At 46.4% G+C, this 25,543-nt stretch overlaps 1 protein-coding gene across 2 annotated transcripts in view; it reads right to left on the reverse strand.

Annotated features, from left to right (window-relative positions):
- ZSWIM8 (zinc finger SWIM-type containing 8) overlaps nucleotides 1-25,543 on the reverse strand; it is a 3,132,642-nt gene that overhangs the window by 1,725,638 nt on the left and 1,381,461 nt on the right. For both annotated transcript variants that reach the window (XM_069610680.1, XM_069610679.1), the window contains one exon: nucleotides 18,443-18,626. In XM_069610680.1, coding sequence (XP_069466781.1) covers nucleotides 18,443-18,626 — 184 coding nt within the window. The remainder of the gene's footprint in view (nucleotides 1-18,442; nucleotides 18,627-25,543) is intronic.

A 25,543-nucleotide genomic window follows, 5' to 3' on the forward strand; every position in this document is an offset into this window, starting at 1 on the left:
AACAGGCAGTGCAAGTAATCGTTAGACCCAGTTCGACATCAGAGGCCACCTAACTAGAAGGAAGTCCGAGCCCTACGAAGAGTGGAGCCTTGTGCTCAAAAGTACCTGCACACGCGGGTGGCAACGGGCAAAGGAGAGGGAAATCAGGCAGTTCAGAGAGGTGAACAAAACGATGATGAACAGATCCCCGCTACTCAAGCGCGGCCTCCACTTGTGGGCAGAAGCAGGGCGTGATTTCGGAAAAGGGTTGTTGTTTACAACAGCGATGGAAAGCCACAGGCTCCTGCGGGAGGGTGACCAGTTAGGGTATGGACTACTCACCGGTCCCCGATGCAGGCAGACCCAGGCTTCTCTGGTTCAGTTTCGGTACTGGCAGGTTCAGATGCGATCAGCAGGATGTCTTGACGCCGTGTAGATTCCGCTACAGCAGGAGTCAGGGTCGAGGGTGTCCCAAATGCAGCGAACACGCACAGATTGTAACCACAGCAGGGCAACTCGGCAACCGCGGGTATTCCGGTCCCGAAGCACACATCTCACTTCAGACCTGGGAACGCCAAGTGTGCGAATCGTGTGAGAGTGTCGAGGACATGGAATTTAGCAGCAGCCAGACGGCGGTGACAGAGCAAGATTCCTGTGTAGGCTGGTCAGTCCACTGGATGGCCCAGGGACGCTTCCGAAGGCTTACGTACAGGATTTGGTGAAGATTCAGAGAATAGTTGTTCCCACTATTCTAAAGGGTCGAAGCGCCTTTGCAGACCTTCTCTTTCGATCAGAGGCCGAGTGGTCTCGCAGGACGACAGCAGTGGAGGGTACCAAACATTCAGCGGGTCACCAGCGATTCCTCGACTTGGCTTCTTAGTTGCAGGATACTTGGCTCCTCATCCTTCGTTCGTGAGAACTCAAGAGATCGACATGGTAGTGGTGTTTTCAGCCTCCTCTTATCCAAAGTTGCCTTCGCGCCAAAACGGAGAGGGCCCAATGGGAGATCCGCTCACAAACACTGACACCATACGTGGACCTATCACGGACCACGGTGGTCCCAGGCATTCAGGACACTCTAGACTCTCTGGCACCCAGGATGTGTATTGGGAACAGACATCCCAGCCCACAACCTGGAGGCATGCAGAAGCCTGCGAAAGCGTTATGTTTCGTGGGAAAGTGCATGACCAAATAAGGTCTGCCCCGGGTCGGCTCGACGTGGATGAAGGTGAAGGGGCAAGACGGTCAGCGGACAGGACAAAGAACCTCGTGGCATGGCCATTTTGGAGGCCAGGCCACCCATTTGGGCCAAACGCGGGAAGCGCGGTTAACATGGCAAAAAGGGGTTCAAAACACAAAGAAACGATAGCTGCCACCAGTCCCGTCCGTGACACACTTCCACATTTCATAATAAGTCCAGAGAGAGTTTCTAGGGCCTTTGGAATGACTAAAGACCCAAGAGCGCGGTAATGTAAGTTACGGTGCACTCGTGTTTCATGTTGCTCAAAAGCTGCAACATGAGGAAAGGACTAAGGGAACCAAAGTCTCCCAGTATTGACTGTCTTAAGGGCATGTCAGTTTCCCCAGAAGAATTGAGCGAAAGCCCAGAGGAGTGCGGCGGAAGGCTGCTCTTCTCTGGCAAAGTCTAGATCAGGGTGTAAAACAGCAAAAAGTTTGGGGGTTGCCACATGGAAAGAAAATTACCTACAATTATGAAATCTTTCCTAACAGTCACTACGGCGAGTAACTTAGAACTACTCCTACGTCCCATCCCCTTTCCTCCATACTGTATGGGCAAGTACAACTGAATGTAGCCCCAGGGTGGAGAGGAGCTCTCCTAAGAAAACAAGTTCCTTAATACTGCCTGACCAAGCGCAGCGTCCTACCTGGAGCCAGCATCCAAGCAGTAGTGCTTGCAGAAGGCAGAGGACCACCTTGCTGATAACCTGCCACGGGACGTGCCTCTGGAAAGCCACCGCCGCGGCTTTAGCTCTGATTGCGTGGACATGCATATTTGCTGGAAGAGCTTTGTGCTGTCCCACGTTCGCCTCCTTGATGGTCGTAACCATCCACCTTGCTATGGAAGCCTTGGAGGCTTGACAGCCATGCTTTGACCCCCCCAAAGCAGACAAGAGGGCATCCGATTTGCGGAAGCTCTTGGTCCTGTTCAGGTAGTATTTCAGTGGACGCATCACGTCCAGACAGTGCAATACCCTCTGATCATCATCCTTGGGGTATGCAAAGAATGTTAGTAACACTATTTCCTCGTTTAAGTGAAAGGAGGAGACAAACTTAGGTAAGAATGCGGGGGGAGAAAAGTAGTATAAGGCTCTGAAGCCACCAGCGACTGGATTTCACTGATCCGGCGTGCCGTCTTAATGGTGACTAGCCTGATGTCCGCAGATGCCATATGCTTGAATGGTTTATGCGCCAGCGCGCCCAAGACCACATTGAGGCCCCACACAGGGTGTGGTTATTTGATAGGCGGGTACAGCCTGGACAGGCCTTCCAAGTGTCTTTTAACCACCGGATTAGAGGATGAGAATACCTCCTCCTCATAGTTCCTGTAGGCTCCAATGGCCGCCAGATAGGTGCGGCACGTGTCTACCTGCACACCTGAGTCTGCGAGGTGCGCAGAGAAGGATAGCACGTCGTCCAGAGTTAAGGTCAATGGATCGACCTCCTTTGATTCTGCCCAGTGACAAAACCTGGTCCACTTGCTTTTGTACTGGCTCCTGGTAGCATCGCTCCTAGCCCCTTCTATAACGTCAAGGTTAGGTTGTGACAGATGCAGATGCCTCAGTGTGACCTCTTCAGGAACCATGCCGCAAGGGCGAACTTCTGGGCGGCTGGGTGGATGACCGTGCCTCCCTGCTGAGAGAGTAGGTGTGCTGGGCCCAGCGGGAGGTGCACCGGGGCCTCATCCGACAAGCTCATTTGTTCATAGAACCATGTCCTTGCTGGCCACCAGAGAGCTATCAGGATGATACAGAGGTGCCAAACCTCCCTGATATTGCAGATTGCCCTGTGCACCAGGGGAGTGGGAGGGAAGGCATACGAGTTCATGTTGTTCCACTGGATATGCATCGCGTCGCCCAGGGAGCCCCTGCCAGGACGCGAACTGGGGGCCCCTACTGTTGGACCAGTTGGTGAAGAGATCCACTTGAGCATGACCGCACTTGTTGAAGATCCCCTGAAGGACCTGTTCGTCCAACTGCCATTCCTAGTTGTCCACAGCCAGCCTGCTGAGACTGTCCGCCCCTGGGTTGGACTCCCCCGGGAGGTGGATTGCTGCCAGGTGCATGCTGTTTACCAGAGCCCATTCCCAAATGTTGACTGCTAGAGTGCAGAGGGGAGGGGACCTGGTGCCACCCAGCTTGTTGATGTAATACATGCTGGTGGAGCTGTCCATCTGAATGAGTATCGCCTTGCCGCTGATCATCGGCAGAAAGGCTTTGAGAGCGAGCCAGATGGCCATCAACTCAAGCCAGTTGATGTGGGTTGCCTGCTCCTGACGGGACCATAGCCCATGGACACTGTGGCTGCCCAAGGTAGCTCCCCAGCCCTCTAAGGATGAGTCTGTGGTGATGGTGACCTGAGGTGCTGGTTGACGGAAGGGCCTGCCTATCTGCAGGTTGTTGTCTGTGGTCCACCAGACTAGGTCCTGGTGGAGATGTGGGATTCTGACATGCTGCGCCTAGAAACCCTTCTCCGGACTCCAGGAGGCTGCGAAGTTCAACATCAAATGCCTCATTTTGAGCCTTGTATGCAGCACTACCAGGAGACATGCCGCCATGATGTCCAGGAGGTGTTGGTAACACCATGCCGAGGTCACTTCTCAGTGGCCTTCTTGATGGCTGTGATCTTGTCTGCTGAGGGGAAAATCCTCTCAGAGCTCGTATTCCAGATAAGGCCCAGGAAGGTTAGACTCTGCGTGGGCGCTAACTGTGATTTCTTGCGATTGATGGAAAATGCCAGCTCGTGTAGTGTATTGATGAGGGCAGAGGCAGTGTGCTAGACTGCCTCCGGAGATCTTGCCCTGGCTAGCCAGTTGTCTAGATATGGGTAGATGTGATGCCCCTGCAACCTGAGTAGGGCTGCAACAGCATTCATCAGTCGTGTAAAGACCCTGGGATTCGAATTCATGCCAAAGGGTAGAACCTTGTATTGGAAATGAAATCCCATGATCCTGAATCGCAGAAAGGACAGATGGACACCATTCTCAAGGCTGGTTAGGATTAACCAGGGAGAGGGATACAAGCTTGTGCGCATGAAGCTACAGCTACTGGAACTGAAATGACTCCATCTTGGTTGCTTTTTCGACGATCCCGTGCAGTGCAGGAGTCCCCTGACGTCCTCCCTCTTGTCCCCACGACTGAGGCTCAGGAACAGTGACATCTGCAGGAAACGCCAAGAAACAACTTCTTCAGCTGCATTTTGTTCTTCATACTAAGGTACTGTGCCAACCCGATTGAGAGAACGCCACTCTCGCGGTGAAAGTTTGTGAAACTTTCCCAAACTACAGGCCTAATCAGCTTGTGACCCGACATATGATTCTTTTTCGTCTAAACTACTTCTGAGAACTTTTGCAAAGACTTTACCGTTTGATACCAGAACTGCTCTTTCCTATCCAGAACACCAGCCCATTGACTTTCGCCTGGCCTATTGACTTGAATTGAACTCCTCTGGTGAACTGAAACTATTTGCGCTGTCTAACAAGTATATGTGATCTATTCTACTTACCTTGTCCCTTTTGCTCACTTCAAAATAACTGAACTGCCATTTGGCTCCTATTTCAGGGGAGCTCAAACTGTCTCAAAATCTTGGAGTTTTGTATTGAAGTATATTGGTATATGATATTAACTTTTCTTCTAGTGAAATGTTTTCTAAATGATTGTAAGTGTTTCACCAAGAAACCTTGAGTATAAGTGTTTACTTGAACCACTGTGATTGAAAGTCCTCTATGTAACTACTTGTACTGCTCACATTCACTCTTGAGATAAGCCTGGCTGCTCAGCTCGCTACCAAAAACTGTGTGGTACAGACTTATACCAAAGGTTGGTTTGGCTAACAGCTGTAGTCCTAATTGTGTGCATGCAATTCTGCCTAACAACGTGTAAGTAGGCATCCTTCAGATCCAGGGAGCACATGCAGTCTCCCGCACACAATGTCTCTGCTATTAGCGCTGGGGTAACCATCTTGAACTTTTCGAGAGGAAGGGAAAGGTTCAAGGTGGAAAGGTCCAACACAACTCTCAGGCCAGCCTGGTTCTTTTTTTGTCTGTGGTGAAAATCTGTGAACAGAAGCCCAGACCCCTCCGAGAGGCTGGGACTTCCTCCACTGCCTGACTTTCTAAGAGCGAGTGAATTTCTGCCAACAGAGTTACTGTACCAATCTGTAGGAGTGGAGGGGAGAAGGAGGGTTAGGTAGCCGGAAACCTGTGGAGACTACGGAGAGGATCCATGGGTCAGAGACTTGCCTGCCAGCGGTGAGCCTGAAGGGCAAGCCTGCCCTCCACCGGATACTCGTGAATCCGGATGGCTGCGACATGCTTTTTTGCTCTCCGAGGATGGTGCGGAGGAGAGGGACTGGTAAAAACCCTTTGTGCGCGACCTTGTGCTGCTTGCGCCTATGTTGGCTCAGGGATCTGTCCGGTTGTCTGGACTGTCTCTCCTGGAAACCCCTGAAGCCGCCAAAGGAACGCCCCTTGTCCGAACGCTGGTGTGCTTGGCTGTATGCCTTGGGGGTGGACTTAGTGAGGATAGCTAATCTTATCTAGTTCCTCGTCCATATTAGAATGGAATAGATCGCCCCACACAAAACGAAGGTCCAGAATACGGTACTGCACGTCAGGGTTCAATTTGGTCGCCCTTAGCCAAGCCGTCCTTTTCATGTCGGTAGCAATACATATGGCACGGCCTGAGTTATCAATGTGAGCTACCGTGGACTCCATTAGGTCCTCTGCCACTATTTTGGCCTCAGATAGCCCAGCCTTGAAAAGAGCCTGGCTTTGTATAGGGAGTTTAGGTAAGAAATCAGCAATCTCTCGACAGAGCTTCTGGTTGACCGCCGCCAGCATGGCATCCGCATTGGACTGGTGCAGATGGAGAGTAGCGTTGGAATAGATTTTATTTCCAAACGCCTCCAGGATCTTCTCCTCCTTACCCAGGAGTGCAGAAGCTGATATAGCCGAGGACGATTGAGGCTTAGAATAGAGTGATGCTTCCACAATCACTGAGGAGTGTGGTTGGGGGTGCCCTGACAGTTAAGAGGGGGTCCCCTTCCATTTATCTGAATTTGGCATCCAGACGCCTATTAGTAGGTTGTATAGAATGTGGCTTGAGCCATCTTTTGTGCCAAGCGCCACCACGTTCTTCTGTATTCGGATTCCCATTCTAGCCGTGGGGCGTAGAGTGAGAACTTCTGCCAGTATCCCCGCCTCTGGTTGTCCCACCTCTGGCTATGGGATCCCCATTTACTCAGCCAGGCCTGCCAGCTGTTTGTGAAAGGCTTTGGCTGATGACAGAGTGTCGGGGTCCTCCTCCTCATCTGTGTCAACCAATGTGTCCTGCTGGTCTGGAGCAGCTGGAAGAGTGCTGGGCGCAGGTAGCAGTGGCTTAACAATTGGCGCTGGACTCTGCTGTGGCAGTGGAAATGGGGCTGCTGCGACTGGAACAGGAATGGGAGCCAGTGTCGTAGGGACTGTCACGGGCAGCTGGGGCTGCGCCGGAGCCGGAGGAGCTGGCCCCATGGTGGTGCTAGCGGCTGTACCGGAGGGAGCATTTCCCTGATCACATCCCTGAGGATGGTACCCATCTGTGGGGACCTCACAAGGCCAGCCCTGCTCGTGCACTTCCTGGGGAAGGAGTCACCTTTGCAGGGTGCGGAGGAGAACAGTGCACCTACCGTGGGCCTGGTCTTCTGCTTGACAAACGCCTGTAAGTCCTCTGTAGGAGACTTCCCTAAGAGCTCCCTCCACCTGGCTAACCTGTTCTTGAGAACGCGAGGTGTAAGTGCGTTGCATGCAGTACAGCCTTCCCAGCCGTGGTTAGGGCCAAGGCAGAGGAGGAATAGATTGTGGGCGTCAGACGTAGAGAAGAGACCCTCGCAGGCTGGACACCTGCGGAAGCCCACCAACGTCAACATTCGCGGGGAGGAGTGTGGCGGCAGAGAGGTACCCGATTGAAAGACAAAAAAGAAGACAAAAGTACTTCTCCGGGGAAGAGCACAGAGAATTACTAGGCGGGAGGCCTAACCCAGGAGCGCTGGAGATAGCAGCCTGTCGATGCGGAAAAGAGAACTGAGGAGTGACGGCAGTGGGCAGAGTCAGAGGAATGCATGCTCCTGGTGCCACATCCCCAGCTGCATCTAAATTTAAAGGGGAAGATGATTTTTCTAGTGAAAAAGGTTGCATCTCCGGTCCCTAGCGAGGAACGCCCATACAGTATGGAGGAAAGGAGCCAGAACGTAGGGGTTAATGCACAAAATGCATCATCTACTGCCTTTCCAAACAGAACCTCATGTTCAATGGGTATATTGATTATGGTACCCTTTGTTTCCAGGATTTTTTAAACCGGTGTGGCACTGAAGTGTTCTCTCAGCTACTATTCTCCCTGCAGTCTCAGCTGAATCAAGGGAGTTTTTTAATTATTGAATTAGCGACCTGTTTTCCTTCTAAAATAGTCTTTAGAATGTGTGTTCAGAGGTGCTCCGGCACAGCATCCAATTGCTCCTCTACAAAATCCCATTGGGCTTTGTTATAACTAGCCATTAATGTGGTATTACTGGCAATTCTAGTCTGAAAAGCTGCAGACGTAGCCACCTTTTTACCCAAACTATAAATCTTCTTGACCTTATTAGTAGGAGCCTCTGACTTTTCTAAGGGATTGCCCCCCCCTTTTACGGGTAGTAATGACTACAAGGGAGTCTGGCTTCAGTTGGCCTCCAATGTATAAAGGATCTGTAGGAGCCGGTTTAAACTGCTTTTCTATTTGAGGGTATACCAATTTTGTAAGGGAAGGAAAGAGATGGCAGGATGCATTTCTTCACAGACTATAATAAGGGAATATACTGGCCCACAGGCTCCTTTTAATTTAAAATGTTATCTACAAAGTCTGTATCCTCCTATGACTCATGAATCTTTATTTTAAAGTTTGTTTGTTTATTTTATTTATATAGCGCGCCTGACCCAGGGGCATCTGGGCGCTTGGATAATCGTGAAATCGGTTACATGGTAAATTTTAAACAGACAAAATACATTTATACAGATGATATACATTTTACAGATAAGAGTTCAATGAACAATACAATTTTAAGCAGTCAAAAGTGAAAGGATGGTCAATAGAGCATGGAGGTAAAACACAAAGCAGTAAGGATGTGTTAGCATATCCTTGGTATGGTATAGTTGGTTCTTGTTGAGTAGCTATATGATAAGCGATCTGCCACTTTCTTTAATTGGTCAGAGAATTTGATTGTCAATGGGAAAATTAGCCACGGGCTCATCAGGTACATTAGGGGACTGAATGAGATAATCATCAGGGTCATCATAATTTGTATCAGGATTATCCCCAAAAAAGATATCATCACACTCGTCCTCATTCACACTAATTACTGATTCAGTATATGCGTGAGAGACGTTTTTCACTCTAGGTGTCTTTGCTGGTGGTTCTCCACCTCTCCCTAAAATATGTAGTTCTGCTTAATGGGATGTTTTTACAGAAAAATCTACAAATGAAGACACTTTATTCATTGTCGCTTTAAAACACTCCTTTGTCCTGGTGCCCCTTAAACTAGGGTGTCTTTTAATGGGAACACTACCTGTTCAGGGTTTGTAGTGCAGTATCTGCTGTGCAGAGCTCGTTACAAAGGGGAAGATGCGTTTGTGTATTCAGAGACTTTAGAAACAGTTTGTTTTGATGTTTATGTGGGTGTTCAGGTAGTGGACATCTGCTCTTAGGTCTGTTTCAGCGCGAGCATATGAGAAGACGAAAGCATTGAAGATGTATGCATGGTGGCACCTGTGCTTGGTGGCTGTTTTATCTTTGAATCAATGCTTCGAGAGCGATGCCGTAGATAGAGGATTTCTTATGCACCAATCGGTGTAAAGTAGCAGTGCTTTTAGGTACTGCTGACCCACTTTTCTGCGTTTTCGCCAACTGTGGCTAGGTGCACTAGTTTGTTTAACCTGTTTATGCTTGTGTGCGCTCCTTTCACCAGGGCACATCTCGACAGCAGTTTGTAATGCTTGCCCTTCGGAGCTGGGGACGAGCGAGGATTCTGCCGACTCCTGCCTGGTGTTTTCAGCGTCTCTAAAGTTGTTGATGCTGCCTATTTCTTCATCAGACTCCTCTGCGTCAGTAGTCAGGAGGCGGCCTCAGCATGCATGTCATAGGCCACCCACCGTTTCATCCGTCGACCCTTTAGGGTCTTTGGGTGAAAAAGTCTGCATGCCTTACACTGCATTTCCAAGTAGTCTCGACAGAGATGATTGCACACGTGGTGTGTATCTTTACACGGAAACTTGCAGTTACACGATGGGCAGAATTTAAAAGGAGTTTTCTCCATAGCAATAAAGGCAGCCAATGAGTGGGAAAGTAAACAGACATTCTCTAAATGTGCACGAAATAGGTCTTTCCCTACTATATAGGCCAAACCCTGTTAGGAGGGCCGTTGCAGAAAAGCCATTGAGGAGTGGGTATTCCCAGCTATCGTACTGTGGGGCACAGCTGGTCTTGTCGAGCATCGAGTCGTGCCAGAAATATTAAATATAAATATCAAGCTAGCTATAATAGCTTGTGTGGATCATGCCAGTGACCCAGACCTTGGTAATCCGCATTGAGATAAGGATAGGCTGCTTGTTTAATAAATGTTTGGATGTCTTTTTTTAATTTATCAATTTTCTTAGTCGTCAATTTAACAAATTCGTTAGTATGTTTCTTGATTAAATCAAGCTTTTCTTTGATTTTAATGAAGGTGGAGGATTCTATTGCAAATTGAGGGGAGATCCTGTTGAAAGCATAAGTAAGGAAATAATTCAAATTTCTACACAAAAGTCTGTGATGCTGGAGCAATAAATGATAAGGAGTTACAATTTTTGACAAACAAAGGGACTAGGACTCTGTTAATATATGTGTTGCCTAAAATACATAAAGACCTTTTGAATCCTCCAGGCCGACCGATCGTGTCTCTGTGTAGTTCCACCTTAGAAGCGATGGGTCTATTTGTTGACTTTTTTCTTAAACATTTGGCGGCCAATACAGATACTTATCTGTTCGATACCACCAATGCAAATATACATTTAGAGGGGTCGCCTTTTAACTCAGAGACGGATATGTTAATTACACTTGACTTGGAATCTTTTTATTCTAATATACCACAATTAGATTCACTAAACAATATGAAAGACTTTTTGGACCTCAGACCAGGTGTTCATCAAATCCAGAGTAACTTGTTGGTGGAATTATTAGAAGTGGCCCTAATGAAGAATTATTTCCGTTTTAAGACAGCCTTCTATTTGCAGATTAAGGGAATGGCGATGGGGGCAGCTTTTGCCCCCAATTACGCCACTCTATACATGTGGAAATTCGAGAAAACATTTATTCTCGACGATACTAACCCTTTTTGGCCTGCTATCAAGCTATATAAACGATATACAGATGACATTGTTATTGTATGGGACAAAACTAAGGGTGATTACACACAACTTCGCCCTTGGATTAATATGCTTAATCCCAATCTTAAATTTACAATGACTGCCAACAATCTATCATTATCTTTTTTGGACCTTTTGATTTAGATCAGTGATGGTCAAATCATTGTGGATCTTTTCCGCAAAGAGACTGACATGAATACCATCCTCCGCTTTGATAGTTTCCATTCCCAAACTTTGTGTGAAAGCATTCCCTATGGACAATTCCTTAGAGCAAGACACAATTGTTCCGAATTAGAGGACTATACGTCCCAAGCTGAAATAGGCTACAGGTTAGAGGTTACAATCCCAATTTATTAATACAATCTCGTAAAAGGGCCAAAAATCAGCATCGGGATATCTTGCTGACCAAGAAAGACAAGGACAACATTGCCAGGACGAGGATTATTTGTTCTATGACTTGCAACACGCATCATAATCATATCAAAAAGATCATTTCTAAACATTGGCATCTGTTGCAACCTAACAGTCCAGGCTTGCAATGCCCAATGTATGCATTTAAAAAAGGCAAAAATCTCAAGCATTGGCTTTCACGAGCAGATAGAACCACTACAACTAAAAATCAGATGACCATTTCGGCTCTCTGGGGGTCCAAGCCCCAGAAGTGGGTGTTCTCCTCAGCCCATTGGTCATGTCTTGATATACTCTTGATACACTTGCTTGCCCTTTTACTGCTCCAAGCACACTTACATCTCAATATTATTAGCATACCTATATTTTTTATATTCAATAGGGTGCCATTTCTTGCAGGAAGGCTAGCACTTTTGTTTCCATGACTAGTATCATGACTGCGCTAGGTCTCCCTTTAAAGGTCCAAGTTATACCTAATTTCAACGGTTTTTAGTTTTTTCGTTTGGAACTATCCATAACAGAAAGGGTTTTTGTCTTATGGGGAATGAGACTGTAGTCAGTTGATGTCAATGTCCAGTTCCTTTGTCTATGTCTATGTCTATGTCTTTTCTGCGGGCTAAATTCAACATCTGGACGGGAATTTTCAGTCCTGTTTCTTTGTTTATGCTTCACTCTCCCAAGTTCACTCGGGCGGAAGTTTACCATCAGGATGTATAACATTGGCTCGGATCCAGTCTCGAGCGCTCACACGTCGGAACACTTCAGCCACTTACTCTTGCTGCTGTGTAACCAACAGGTAGGCGGTTTTGCAGGTGTGCGGGCTGCTTTCCTTAGCATCCTATTTTCATTCCGGTAGCACAGGGTATTCGCCGCCTTCAGCTGGCGTCGACTATTAAAGTTGCTGCGTTACACATGCTCCTAGCCCTTTGGCAGTATGGTCCTCCCACCCAAAAGCGTAACATAGGGTGTTTACAGCCACTCTGTCCAGGAACTTTGGTTTCCATGGACATCACTACAGTTAAAAGTCCATTTGCAACTGTGGCTTCAACAAAAGGCATTTCCACACCACGATGGCGCTATTCAGTATTCGAGATTGACCGCTGCATTTCAGTTGCTTTCAGCTATACACGCTGTTTGTTCAATGTGTCTTTTGAAGGCTCATTAAATATGTCATGGTGGGCATAGAGCTTCATTTGATTTATATCTTAATTTTATATCATCAAAATAAGATTGGTCAGGCGCGGGGCAGCCTTATAAACAATTCATTCTTTTTCTCCATTAGATTTGACTGTGGTTCATTTACTACGGCCTTTCCACACTATGGAACATCGACTTTCTACTATTGAATCCCATTGGCAGTTACATGGATGGGCCTTTATATTTGAATATGATGCCTTCTTGGTACACTACTGGAGGTAGGTTTAAGTCTGTCATCGGCCATTTGCATAGCTGGTCGTCTGTTGGTAATTTTGGCGCCTAGGTGGAACTAGGGATAGTTCTAATCCCAGTCCTTTCATTATGTCTCCGCAGATCAATTTTGCCATTTTCTGTCAGTTGTCGTGGTGGCTGTATGCAGTTTGTTCTCCACACCTCAACTGGATATAACAAGGTTAACATTTGATCTGTTACTGACTTAAGATTAAAATTTCAAACTCAATTGGGTGGCATGAGGCAGCTAGGCTCGGTACGTTTTTAATTGGATTTTTTTAATTTCATCTTTTGCAGAATAGGTGGTTTGAAAATGATTCAAGACGAAAGTCAACTGAATATTTAAACAAGAGCAAGCCTAGAAATGGGTTAACTTTATATATGTTCCTGTACATGGGATTGTTGAACATTGGCTTGCAGTGTTTGTGTCCTGAAGAAGACGAATATCAGTTCCCCTTTTTCTTTTGGTTTGAACTAGATATAAATACTTGTCAAAGCTACAAAAAAAACAAGATATTTTGAGACATGCATTATATAAGCTCATGCAACATACGTCGACACCAAGCACTTTTTTTGCCAGCATTCATGCACTGCTTTAGCACTTTTATGATACTTTGCACTTTTTGTTGTTAATATATATGCAATTGAGGCACTATTGAACTTGTAACTCGAGAGAAATACAACCACAAGCCCTATGTAAAATAGGTGGTATAATGGGTGTTCGGCTAGTGACGACAAAGGCAATTCAGTACCCATTTTTCTAGGGTTACTTTTGCATAAGAACATTCTCTCTATACATAGATTCTATATAGTTGTTTCATGAAGTATCAGACTGAAATGTTTTTAGAACTTTCATATTTTTGTACACATTTTATGATTAATACTTTGTCCATTTTTTACAACTGTGTGTTCTATATCAAAATATGAACACAATTATTCCTACTGACCCAGCTTATCCTCTTTTCCACCCACCCGAGTTTAGTGTATTTTCACTCTAAATTGAAAAACATTTTTTCCCTGTGACTATTTCCCTTGGTTTCTTGAGCACTTTCTGTTTATACAGAGATATGGTGGCAGGTCACCGACTTCCACTTGCTCTTCAGTTCTCGCCCCCTTTCTTGGGAGGATAGCTCAGGGGCAACATGCTCGCCATGGAAGCAAGACGACACAGATCACCACAGGTTCGATCCCCGGGTCCGCGCTTAGAAACTTCTGGGTATGACATATCATAACAAACCTCCATTTGCATGATGAGCCCTAAAAACAAAGGAAAGCAGGTAAGGAGTGGGCTAGCTTCAAAACGGACAGTAGCTCTCCACCCCTCACAGTCACAGGGGCCAAGGTAACCAGATGTAAACATAGTCGAGCAGCTGTGGCCAAGATAAGACCAGTGCCTCAGGGCATTGAGTGAACTATGGCCACATCTCACTAGTTTCTCCGGAAACCTGACCCTACTCCATGACATCAGTCATGCTGGGACTTGATTTCTTTACTGCCCCTACTATGAATACAATACCACACAGCAATCAATGTCAGCTATCCACACTGTAAGTAATCTTTATATATAAAGCTGAATGTATGTATGTGTATGTTTGTCCAGCTATACAAATCCACACGGTTGAACCCACTGCTATCAAATTTTCCATGGATTCCTCGTTTGTCTGGGGCAAGATTGCAGTCTGTTTGGATGCAGAAAATGTACTACGTAGACACTACGCATTTACTGATGCTTACCCCGCTTCACTACAGTAGGTACTAGAAGGAAGCAAAATTTGGAAAAGTGTCTGAATCAAAATGTTCGATATGTAGGTTATTCCTTTAAAATGTATTACTATTGGTTACAGTTTGAAACTGCTTATTAAAGCATTTTTAAAGGGAATAAAAAAAATGTATTACACTTTATATTTCATCACACCACTCCAAATATGGGAAATGGCAAGGTTACAGTTTACTTAAGTTCATTCACGAGAAGAGAGCACAATCAATCTTTCTTGGACATTTTCTCAAATGTGATGAAGCCATTAAGTGACTGAAACATGCCGCACAAACAAAAGATCATCACTTGGAAAAGCTCCATCTGATCCAAAGCGAAAATCAAAATGAAGAGATTCTGAAACACAACAAACAGCAGCACGATTTGTCGGCCAGAGGACAAGAGCAACTTTTTCCAGGGCAAATGAGATGCCAGAGCAAACTGAAGCAAGACTTGCCGACAAGAGCAACATCCTCCAGGGCACATAAGACACAACTCGATCAGGACACGGGCAACGCTGGGTACCCCAGCTAGTACTTCATAAGAGGATGGTCCCACTTTTACTTGGACCAAGGGTGAGTCTTCCTTGGGCGTAGGGGGTGATTAGGGCTACTCCCACACTGCTGCATGAAGTCAGACATTCTCCAACTTGATAACGTTTTTGCAACTGAATAAAGTCCCATACTCGGGAAACATGCTTTAGCCAGTTTCTTTATTTACATATTTACAGTTACTCTAAATGAGGTATATGAACATATATAAGGTAGCACTTGGCACGTAAATTCACACACACACCCCAGTTATCCTTGCTCAATAATAGTCACTTTCAGCACGCACTTCAAACCACATCGTTTCACCACACATGACATCAAAGGCTAACATACCCACCATAGGAACCTTATTTAGACAGAAAGGAGCATGACAAGTGTATGCAACCATGGAGATTGGGCAAAACACCAAACTTGAAAATAAAACCAATTTGAAGAATAAATCTGTGAACCAACCAACTGCTGATCGTATTTTGCTTTGTGGCACTACCCAAGGAAAGTTCCAGTACCTGTATTTGCTCAACCAAGAGTTATTCGTCAATAGGAATCAATAGGAGACACAGATTAACCCCTGAATGGCAGAACAGTACACTGGCCCTGATATTGTACTTCCCGAATGTTAAGAATTGGGCGGATGAGAATTGAAGGGCTAAATTGGGCAGGCTGGAACTTGTGGGAGGAAATTACTTGTGGCACTGAAATAAACTTTGGAAGGTATAGAGATTCAATTTCACAAGTTGCAGTGCTAGAATCCAATTTTTCAGCAGCAGTTCTTATGGTGCCAATAAAGTGAAGCAGGCTAGCAGGTTGAAATTGCCAACTGGAAAAGCTGCTGGACAGGTAGAACAGTGAACTATTGTAGCTAGAGTATGGCTCAGCTGTGGTGTGTACAGTCTTACTGCTGCGGTACTGGGATGCTGCAGTCAGTATCCAAAGGTCAGAGATCAGGTAAAAAGATGGACTCAAGTAAAAATATATGTCCTTTCACAATCAATTTAAACAAAATCAAATCATAATTATACAAAGCAACAATGAAATAAACTAAAATCCTTGTACAACCATCAACATTCCCCTGCCTGTTCTGCATTTATCACTAAGTTGGTAACTTACCTAGCAACTTCAGAGGCCCCCTCAGGCAACCCACCCAGATTCCGAGCGCCTATGCTCTCCATATATACACACACACTGGTCAACAGCAAACACAACCACCTTAGTAGTTGTGCTGTGGGCCCACACGAGAACTTCTTGGAGATGTCATTTAAAACTGCTCTTTGGAGTAGGGGTTTCAGCCATTTATGCTTGAGGGCTGTATAATTTGGACAAATTATGCACTTGCACGATCCGAATGGCACAAGGCCTAGTAGGACCGTATTTTGTTTCTATCCTCCTCTGCCCCCCCTCCCACCTCCCTCATCACCCTTACTCTTGTAGCACCTGGAAACACTTTCTGCTGTACAGGCGCCATACAAATGTTCTATAAATAAAATGGCGAATAGCTAAGACCAAGGTTCTACAGGCGGAGATATAGTTGCACAAATCCTTACCTTTCAACCCTCCGACCACCATACTAAGTGGGAGAAAGCCTAAACTGAACTGGAGTTATAGCGATTGCATGTTCGGATTGATTATCCTGCCAAGGTCGGATGCCCACCCCCTGGAAATCTCAGCTTGAAATAGTGGGAGAGACTGGGATTTTGAACAACCTTTTCAAATGGAGCTTGGTCCTTCAGTTCTCAATATCCCTGCTTCAGTCCTCAATATCTCACCTTCATTTCACCCGGGTCAGATTTGGAAATCGGCTCCTGCGAATTCCACAAGTGCCCCAAATCCATATCAACCGGGGCATGTCAGATGGTTCAGAAACACTGCAAATCCTCAAAGACTGGTTGTGCATGCAGCTCACTCTTTGTAGACTGAAGGATAGTGAAAGGCCAATATTGTGACCAAAAAGGATGCAGGTTTTAAAGTTAGCTTATGACAAAGAGGTCTAACCCCGAGCTCTTCGATGGTGAAGTGCTGTGAATGTCACAAGGAAGAAGTGGACTTCTCTGTAGGTCTTTGTCTATATACTAATAAGCCATGGGCTCAATCCGTTGCCAGAGGTCTGCATGCGGATGCACATGCCTCTCCATCTACAATCTGTGCAGGACTTGTTCTGAGAGCATGGGTTCCTCAAGTCTTCCAACCCAGCTGCTGCTGCTATTTTAGAAGGAGTAAGCACTGATACATCTGTTCTCTCTCCCTCTGGCCTTATGAGACGTGCTCTCATAGGACACATCGAGTGCTTGGCAAGTTGCAGAGGCAAGACTTTTTAAGTTCTTTTTCGCTTTGGCATATTTGTGCATCAGTACTCACACTAGGGTAAGAAAGGAGAAACTCCTGGAATCGAAATAAACATTTAGGTTGTAAGACAAACTGCTTCCAATTAGCAGGGTGCATCTATTCCCATATTTGGTGGCCAGTCACTGATGGTTGCTACTTTAAACATATTTAGAGATACTTCCTGGGCAAGCACCCAAGATGTGTATTCCCCTCAGGAATCCTGGACATCAACAAAGGATTCGGCCAGAGCAGAACTTGGACTCTCCGGCCTTCAATATTCAGAGAAAGGTAGAAGGAATGGCCATATAAAACTTTACCCATTTGCGTTCATCCAGGTCCGTTCTCTAAGCCCGTTATAGGTACTGTCCGCCACAAACCAAATAGGTAACAGCTATTTGTGCAAGGAAACTCTGAAGTACATGGTGTCTAGGGGAGGCCCTTAATCCAAGAGCCAAACAGTCCATCACAGGCATATTAGAGAGCCACGTGCATGATGAGCCCTCGTATTAGGACTCGGCAGATATAAAGGGTTTTTAAACAGATACTCAAGGATATTGCAGCAGGAAATGCAAAATGTTGCAAAATTTGCATTTATACCGCAGCACAAGATTGTATTTATTGCAGCATTTTTGCAGCACATTTTGTGACTGGAGGGTGTGAGATTGGCACATTGCAGGAAAGAGGCAGTGTAAAAAGGCACCATTTTCCATTTACTTCAGCAATATCCTCAGGCGTCTGTTTAAATAAGTCGGGCAACAAGGAAAATACAGGGTTGCATGCCAGAGCAGTACAGTGTAGGAATCTAGTTGTCACAACCACGATGGACAACATTTATTTTCTGGGTTATAGGTTATTTATGCCTCTCGACTAGTCTGAGGTTGTCTGCAAAGTTCTCAAAATGGATTGTTCTTTGAGCCAAACATGTGTGGGACTAAGCACATTGGCGGACACAGAAATTCTGAGACTATCGATGAATCATTAGGCATTGCAAGGTTCCAGTCACCACCAGAAGTAGTTTCATTAAAGGCACACCCAAAGTCTAAATACCTGGATCCACTACTAGATGGGTTATACAAAAGATGTGACAATAATTTTGCAAAGAATTCCATGTCCATGAAAATGAAGGTTCTAAAACTATAAACATTCTGATAATGTGGAGAATACAAACAAAATCAGCAATAGCCATTTATATGCTGCAATATTCAATTAGTTGCAGGGCAAGTGTGTGCACCAGTGTCAGATCTTTTGAATGGCAGCACTTTGTGCAGGATCTTAGAAGAAGTTACATTACTGAAACTAGGACAAAAAGAGGATACATGCGTTATGGTATACTGGAATGGATGAAGCTTTTACCTGGACTACACAGCACATCAAAGATGAAGCTGGCCAACATGAGAGGGAGAACAGGTCTATAGTCACAAAGGGTGCCGTCTCTCAGCTCTTCTGCCCTACCACGGATAGTGTTCATCTCACTGCAGCCCAAGGGGATCTTCTTCAGTAGGGACACAATCTCAGACTCCTGGTATGCCAATTTAACCTTGAAAAGGTGGAATCAATGTGCAAACCCAACAAAGAAATTAAATTAATAATCATTTATCAAAAGACTTCAACATTTATATTTGAGCTATGGGATCAAAACATGAAATTTTTCAACAAAGAAACAGATACTCTTTTTTCCCCAACTTTCGGGGTCCTCGTTATTAGATTTGAGGTAATGATGAAACATGCACTTCAAAAAGCTCCCATTTTTAAAAATGTTGCCACGTTTAACATTGGGGAATGCATACATTATTTTCTACATAGCGTGCATAGAAACTGCTGAAAAGGAATATGGATCATTTGCCTCAAGTAGTATATCATCCGGTAAATATCCCATGCAAAAAACAGGAGGCTTTTCAAATAACACTTTGTTTCCATTACCACCATACTCATAATAAAACCCTTAGTGAGTAAGGCTGAAAATAATGAACGCTTCTGTACACCTATTTACATATGGGGACAAAATTAACAATTAAAATTAAATTATTCAAATAATTTAGACTCAGGATTGTGAGAAACCTGAAGGTGTCTCACCTGCTAGTCCCCAGAGATATGTCATCCAGGTGGCCAAACACGGCCATCACTTTTGGATCCAGTTCCTGGCGGTGAATAAGTGTGGGAGGATCACCTGGATGAGGGCTACTCGGGGAGAGGAAGTAGGACACTGGAGGGTGAGAGGTGGTATCCCCTTCCCAACCTTTTCTGCATCCTACCAGGTAGGATAACTGGGGATTCAACCCACTCACCCACCCCCCTTTTACGAGAAACACTTTCTCATGGACAGATCACCGCGAGTGACAACAGACTAACACCTGAGCCCTATACCTGGCATGTCCCAATACATGGGTCAGGCAGGGTGTAAAGACTGTAGGGGGGTGAGGGGGTGTCTGTACATCTGCTATGGAGGAGCAATCAAGGCCTAGCTTCTCAGGAGGTGATGCAGGCTGGTTCTTAAGTACAGTGTAGTATCCATGCACCCGCAAAGGAAGGTCTGCACACTGTTAGTTAAAACACAGTCTTTATATAATTAATATTCAAGGTTATGTACAATATCACAATAACTCACTTTGTACTCGGTTATCTATAATAGCAAATCTATACAGTTCTACGTGGTACCACAATTACTATTAGATCTCTTTAAAGTGCATCAACTGTACGGTTAAATGTCACACAAATCAGTTCGTAAAGGAAACCAACAATAGATAAAAGAGGAAAGCAGTTGGTTAGAACAATTGGCAGAATACTGGTCCTGATACCTAGACAGTTCTGTGTGGAGATCCCCCACACCTGGGCAACCTGTTGAATAAAGATATATCACAAGCCCAGTCCATATATTGTCCACAAGAGTACTTCCACTAGTTCAACAACCCCAAAGTGCCTGGTGTTGTAGCGTTCCTCTTCGGGGAAACGACGGCCCTTCTTGAGTGCCCTCCCTTTAAGTCAGGAGTTACGGGTCGTCGAACGTCTGGTGAAGAACTACGCCGGTGAACTGGCAGCTTCTTTCCTAGCGGTGCTCGCAGACAGGGAAGCGTAAACGTCCTACAAGGAAGAGGCGTGCTGGGCACCTCGATGTCGATAGTTCTGGACCGCAAAGAGTTTGAAGAACTGTGGCCCAGCAAGGGCGTCAAGTCGTCGGCGTCTCTGTGGTCTTTGGGTGGCGGGAAACCCACCAGCGGATGTTCCTCTGCACGTCGACGGCCTGGCATTCTCCGGCGGGATAAGGCGGGCGGTGGTGCCGTCGAGCGCATCCGTGAATCAAAAGTTCTTGGGCAACGGGAGCACATCGGCTCCAGTCGGCGTCAACGGTGGCAGACAACGGTCTGGGTGCTTCTCTTTGGGATTCTGCAGCAGTCCCCATCTCGGTCGGCAGCCTTTCATAGGTCTGTCTACCAGGGAGCTTTGGCAAAGATCAGCTGGTGCACGATGGTCCCTCGTACCTTGGGAAGAGGGCGCCTTACCAGGTCTTCTCTGGGTCAGTCCTTGGAGACACAGCGGCTTTCAGATTGATGGAGAGCAACAGCAATTCTTGTCTTCCAGCAGGGCTTCAAGGTCAAGCTTCAGTTTCACTCCAGTTACTCTTCGTAGTTTGGACTTCAGCTTCTGAACACGATTTCTAGCAGTGGGAGGTCCCCAGATATACTGTTGATCTCCCATTCATTGGATCACACTCAAGCATCCAATCACTTCGAAGGGCATTCAGCAGTCAGTCAGCCAATCATGCACACAGTGCATTCAGGCCACTCTTCACCATCCAGACAATCACAACACAGAATGTGGATTCGGACAAGTACCATGCCATTCAGCACTACACACTGCATTCATACCAGTTTCGGGCAGGGCTGTCTCAGTCATTGAGTCAAACACCAGATACCAGACATCCACAACAAGAAGTGTAGATCCGTCACACACTCCATTCACCCAGGTCCCACCCACAGGTGTACCCACAACATACGGTCGTTGGGAAGGCTCCAGCCAGAGTAGTCGGCACTTCCCCACACTACCATATATGGAACTTCCACCCAACAGCCAATCAGGGGGAAGGGACACAGTCAGGGCTTCCCGGGACTTCAGGAAGATGAAGTTAACAGGCGATGAAGGCAAGAGGCCACAGGGGCCATCTTGTCTCCATCGGGAATCTACTGATTCCAATGAATGGATCACAACTGTGCATCCAACATTATCTCAAACACTGCTCTCCCATGGACGGACCACACATGCATAGAATTCATCATCCCCACCAACCCCACTCCCAAGACTATTACCCACGCTCCACCTGCCATAACAAGAAGTTCAAAAAAACTCAATGCAGACAATCTGCGACCCTACCTCAAAAACCCCAGCCTAGCACCAGCTTTCTCTCAGGACCCAAACATACTATCAGCTATCTTTAATGATACTCTCACCAATGCCATAAACTCTATAGCCCCATTGGAAAACAAGAAAGAAAAAAAATAATTTCACTGCAACTCAGGGTTCTCGGATGAACTCCAAACCCTCTGAGCACAAAAGCGTCAGTCACTAAAAATCTGGCAAGCGGATCCCAGTGACCTAAATAAGACCCTTTTCAAACAGATAGACCTCCAGTATAAAAAAGCCATCTTTGTTACGCTCACCTGATTCCCACGGGGGCGTCGATCTGGACTGGCCCGCTGTTGCTTCCACCAGAGTAACACATAGAGCCGAGATGACAGACTGGACAGACCCACTTAGCTTTGTTTGTTGGACTCGTACGAATATCTTTCTGCAATGGAGAAGGGGAATTAACCTCCCGTAATCTGAGCGTTAACCCGCCTTCCCACTCCCCTTGTCTGCCCCACAGAACACTCCTGAAGTCCCCTCTTAATCTCAACTCATGATTTGGAAAGATGAGCTCTCCATCCTGCGTCGAGCGCAGGGGCGCGTAGACGACCAGTTACTTCACTGGCGTGGAGGAATTGGCGATTTCCAATATTGACTCTAAAGTCCAATCGTTCGTAAGAGTTCAAAAGTCTGATCTTCACTCTGCCAGATTCCTTGCAGGTTGCAGATTTAAACCACTAGAAGAGTTCCAAGTGGCGATCCTGGTAAGTCTATTGTGGTTCTCCCCTTTGGGGCCGGGGTACAGCGATGATGGAGAATTAACTGCGCCGACCCGAAATGAGGTGAGTACCCCCCCTGTGTTAAATCAGGTAAGTCTTTGGGGTTAGGTTGTATTGTCCTCGTTTTCCCCTTAGGGGCTGGGGTGCGGCGGTGATGCAGAATTGACTGCGCCGACCCGAGATGAGGTGAGTACCCCCCTGTGGTAATCAGGTAAGTCTTTGGGGGTAGGTTGTATTGTCCTTGTTTTCCCCTTAGGGGTGCGGCGGTGATGCAGGATTGACTGCGCCGACCCGAGATGAGGTGAGTACCCCCCTGTGGTAATCAGGTAAGTCTTTGGGGGTGGTTTGTATTGCCCTTGCTCACCTATTTGTTCTTGTCTCCCCCAGGTGTTGAAGAATGGCCTGGAGATGCTGGGTTCGCGATGGAGTAAAGGAATGCAGCCCCGGATGGCGAGTTCAGCGCGGCGCTGCGTGGCACTGTGAAGGCTTCTCTCTTCCAGATCAACGTTGTGCTGGATCAAGGATTCAGGTAAGGGTTTTGTTCTGATCTCTTCTCCTTCTCCTTTTCTTGTTCCAGGTGTTCCAGGGCTGATGCGGGCGTGGCTGAAGACTGGAGCTGCTGAAGACACGGTGAGTGTTACGCTGCAGCACGCAGAATAACGCGAAGCACGTGTGGCTGTCTGGGTGTGGCTTAAATAACCTTGGAAGAAGTTCCAGGTAAGTATTCTTCCACAGCCCCACCCGAGAGGAAAGGAGTCCCTGAGGTAAAATAGTCCCTCTAAGCCTCATTTGGCTTGTGGCTTCGTGCAGCATGGTCTGCATCAGGTAAGTTTTCTGTAATGAGCCTGGCGCCCATGGCGCCAGGACTGACTATTCTTATGAGCCTGGTGCCATAGGCGCCAGGACTGTAGCCAAATAGCCCCTAACTGGGGTTTTTGGGCATGCTTCAAGTGGCATGATGCCTGCTTCCGGGGTTGCTGGGCCTGGTCTGGCTTTCCGGGGGCAGACATCGCGACAATCTTAGTAGCAAAAGCCAACTCTTTCAATGAGAGGATCTCAAAGGCCAACTCCCTAGCGAAAGAATTATTCGCCATATTTAACAAACTCGTCACACCCCTGGCTACCGCAGACGAGATAACTAAAGACAAAACCTGGTGTGCGAGCATGGAGTCCGCCATGCTCAATAAAATAAAACTCCTCCAAAATAAAATTCAAAACCACTGCTCTCCCAAACCCAAAAGCTAACAGCCACACACCTGATAAGGGTACTAATTTCAACCACGCCCAGTTCGCATTCAGAGACATCACTGAACCGGAGGTCCTTCATCTCATCAAAAACCTCAAACCATCTCTCCGCAAAGCAGACATCTGCCCTCCTAAAATCATCAAGGAATGCGCCAACGACCTAGCACCCCTTATTACTGCTTTCATCAACACATCATTCCAAAAAGGAATTGTCCCAAACAATCTCAAGGAAGCATGGGTGCGGCCTATACTAAAAAAAGGCCACACTTGACCCAGCGCAACCCAACAACTACAGACCGATAACTACTGTCCCATTCCTCTTGAAAATCCTGGACAAAGCAGCCCACAACCAGATCCAGTCATACATAGAAGCTAATTCCATATTAGGTAAAAGGCAATCTGGCTTCCGTGTCGTGCACGGAACAGAAGAACAAGTTACTCTCTTACCTGGTAACGTTCTTTCGATGGGATGGTCCGACGATGTATTCCATATCTATGACAGTAATCACCACAGCACAGCTGTGGTGATTACTGTCATAGATATGGACTACGTCGGAGGACCCAATCCCCTCGAATCAGCCTTACTAGACCTAAAAAACCAAATCTCACATATCATGGACAAAGGCAAACCTGCCCTGCTCCTCCCTCTCGATATATCAGCAGCCTTCGACCTGGTAGATCACCAAACACTCACCACCCACCTCACTCATGCAGCCCACTTCTCTAAACAAGCGGCATCCTAGATCACATCCTTCCTCGAAGGTACAGCCACGAAGGTCTACTCCGACACAGCTAACGCAGATCCTACCACTATAAACTGCGGTGTCCCCCAAGGTTCATGTACAGCCCCCCACCCTCTACAACATCTTCATGAAACCCCTCTTCGACCTACTTGAGTCCATGGGTGTTGCATATACCAACTATGCAGACGATACTCAAGTACTTTTACCCCTATGTGGACTCTATCACCAAGACGCCACGGCCCTCCACAATATCTATGCTACGATCCAAGCATGGATGCAATCCATGGCCTCTGTCTGACCGGGGAGAAGACTGAAATTATCATCATTGGCCAGAAAAACACAACAACAAAGCTTAGCCCCCAATACGCCAACTTCAACATAGACAACTCGACCATCCCAGTATCATCCTCCATCAAGACACTAGGTGTTCACATTGAAAAGTCAGCGCCATAGCCTCTGCATCAGCGCTCAGCACCAAACTCATCAACGCCATCAAACCCTACTTATCCACGCCCATCCGCTTGGCCATAGCTAGAGCAACTATAGGCGCTAAACTCGATTATTGCAACGCTCCCTTAGCTGGCACCTCCGACAAGAACATTCATAGACTGCAAACCACACAAAACAATGCCCTAAGAGCCGCACTGAGCATCCCTAGAAGAGGCCACATATCCCAGGCCAGACTTGAAGCACGATGGCTACAGGTCAAAAACCGCATTACTCTGAAAATCCTTACCATAACACACAGATGCATTAACACCACCACTCCCACCGACTTATCCGAAGCTATATCAAGAACCACTTCCACTCGCCCCACCAGAGCTCAGTACACCAAACAACTACACATACCACGCATCAAGAGAGCCACAGCTGGAGGTATAGGCTTCTCATATATTGCACCAAAACTTTGGAACTCACTCCATGCCACCCTTAGAGCTGAAACTTCCATCTCTGTCTTCCGCAACAACCTCAAGACCACCTTCCTCAACGAGTAACGCAACTTCCTACCCTATTCCTGTCTTGTATATTGTAATATAAACACAAATGTAATATAACTACATTATAAACTTGTATACATATTGTATCCTTGCTCAAACTGTTCATTATTTATTTCATATGTATGATTCATGACTCTGTAACTAAGCATTGTACTGTAACAAGTGCCACAATGTCCTCAGACTGCTGTGTGCTATATAAATGTGAATAAAACAAATAAAAAAATGACAGGGCCTCGGCATCCCAAAATGGAGGATGCTGAGGGCACCAGTTGATTCAGCACAAAGCTGCCACCAGCCCGTACCCTGCTCTGTGGGCCACACACAGGTGCCCAAAAACATACACCATGGGCA

The sequence above is a fragment of the Ambystoma mexicanum genome, chromosome 8 (assembly GCF_040938575.1).
Source record: "Ambystoma mexicanum isolate Mex_15411 chromosome 8, UKY_AmexF1_1, whole genome shotgun sequence".
NCBI lineage: Eukaryota > Metazoa > Chordata > Amphibia > Caudata > Ambystomatidae > Ambystoma > Ambystoma mexicanum.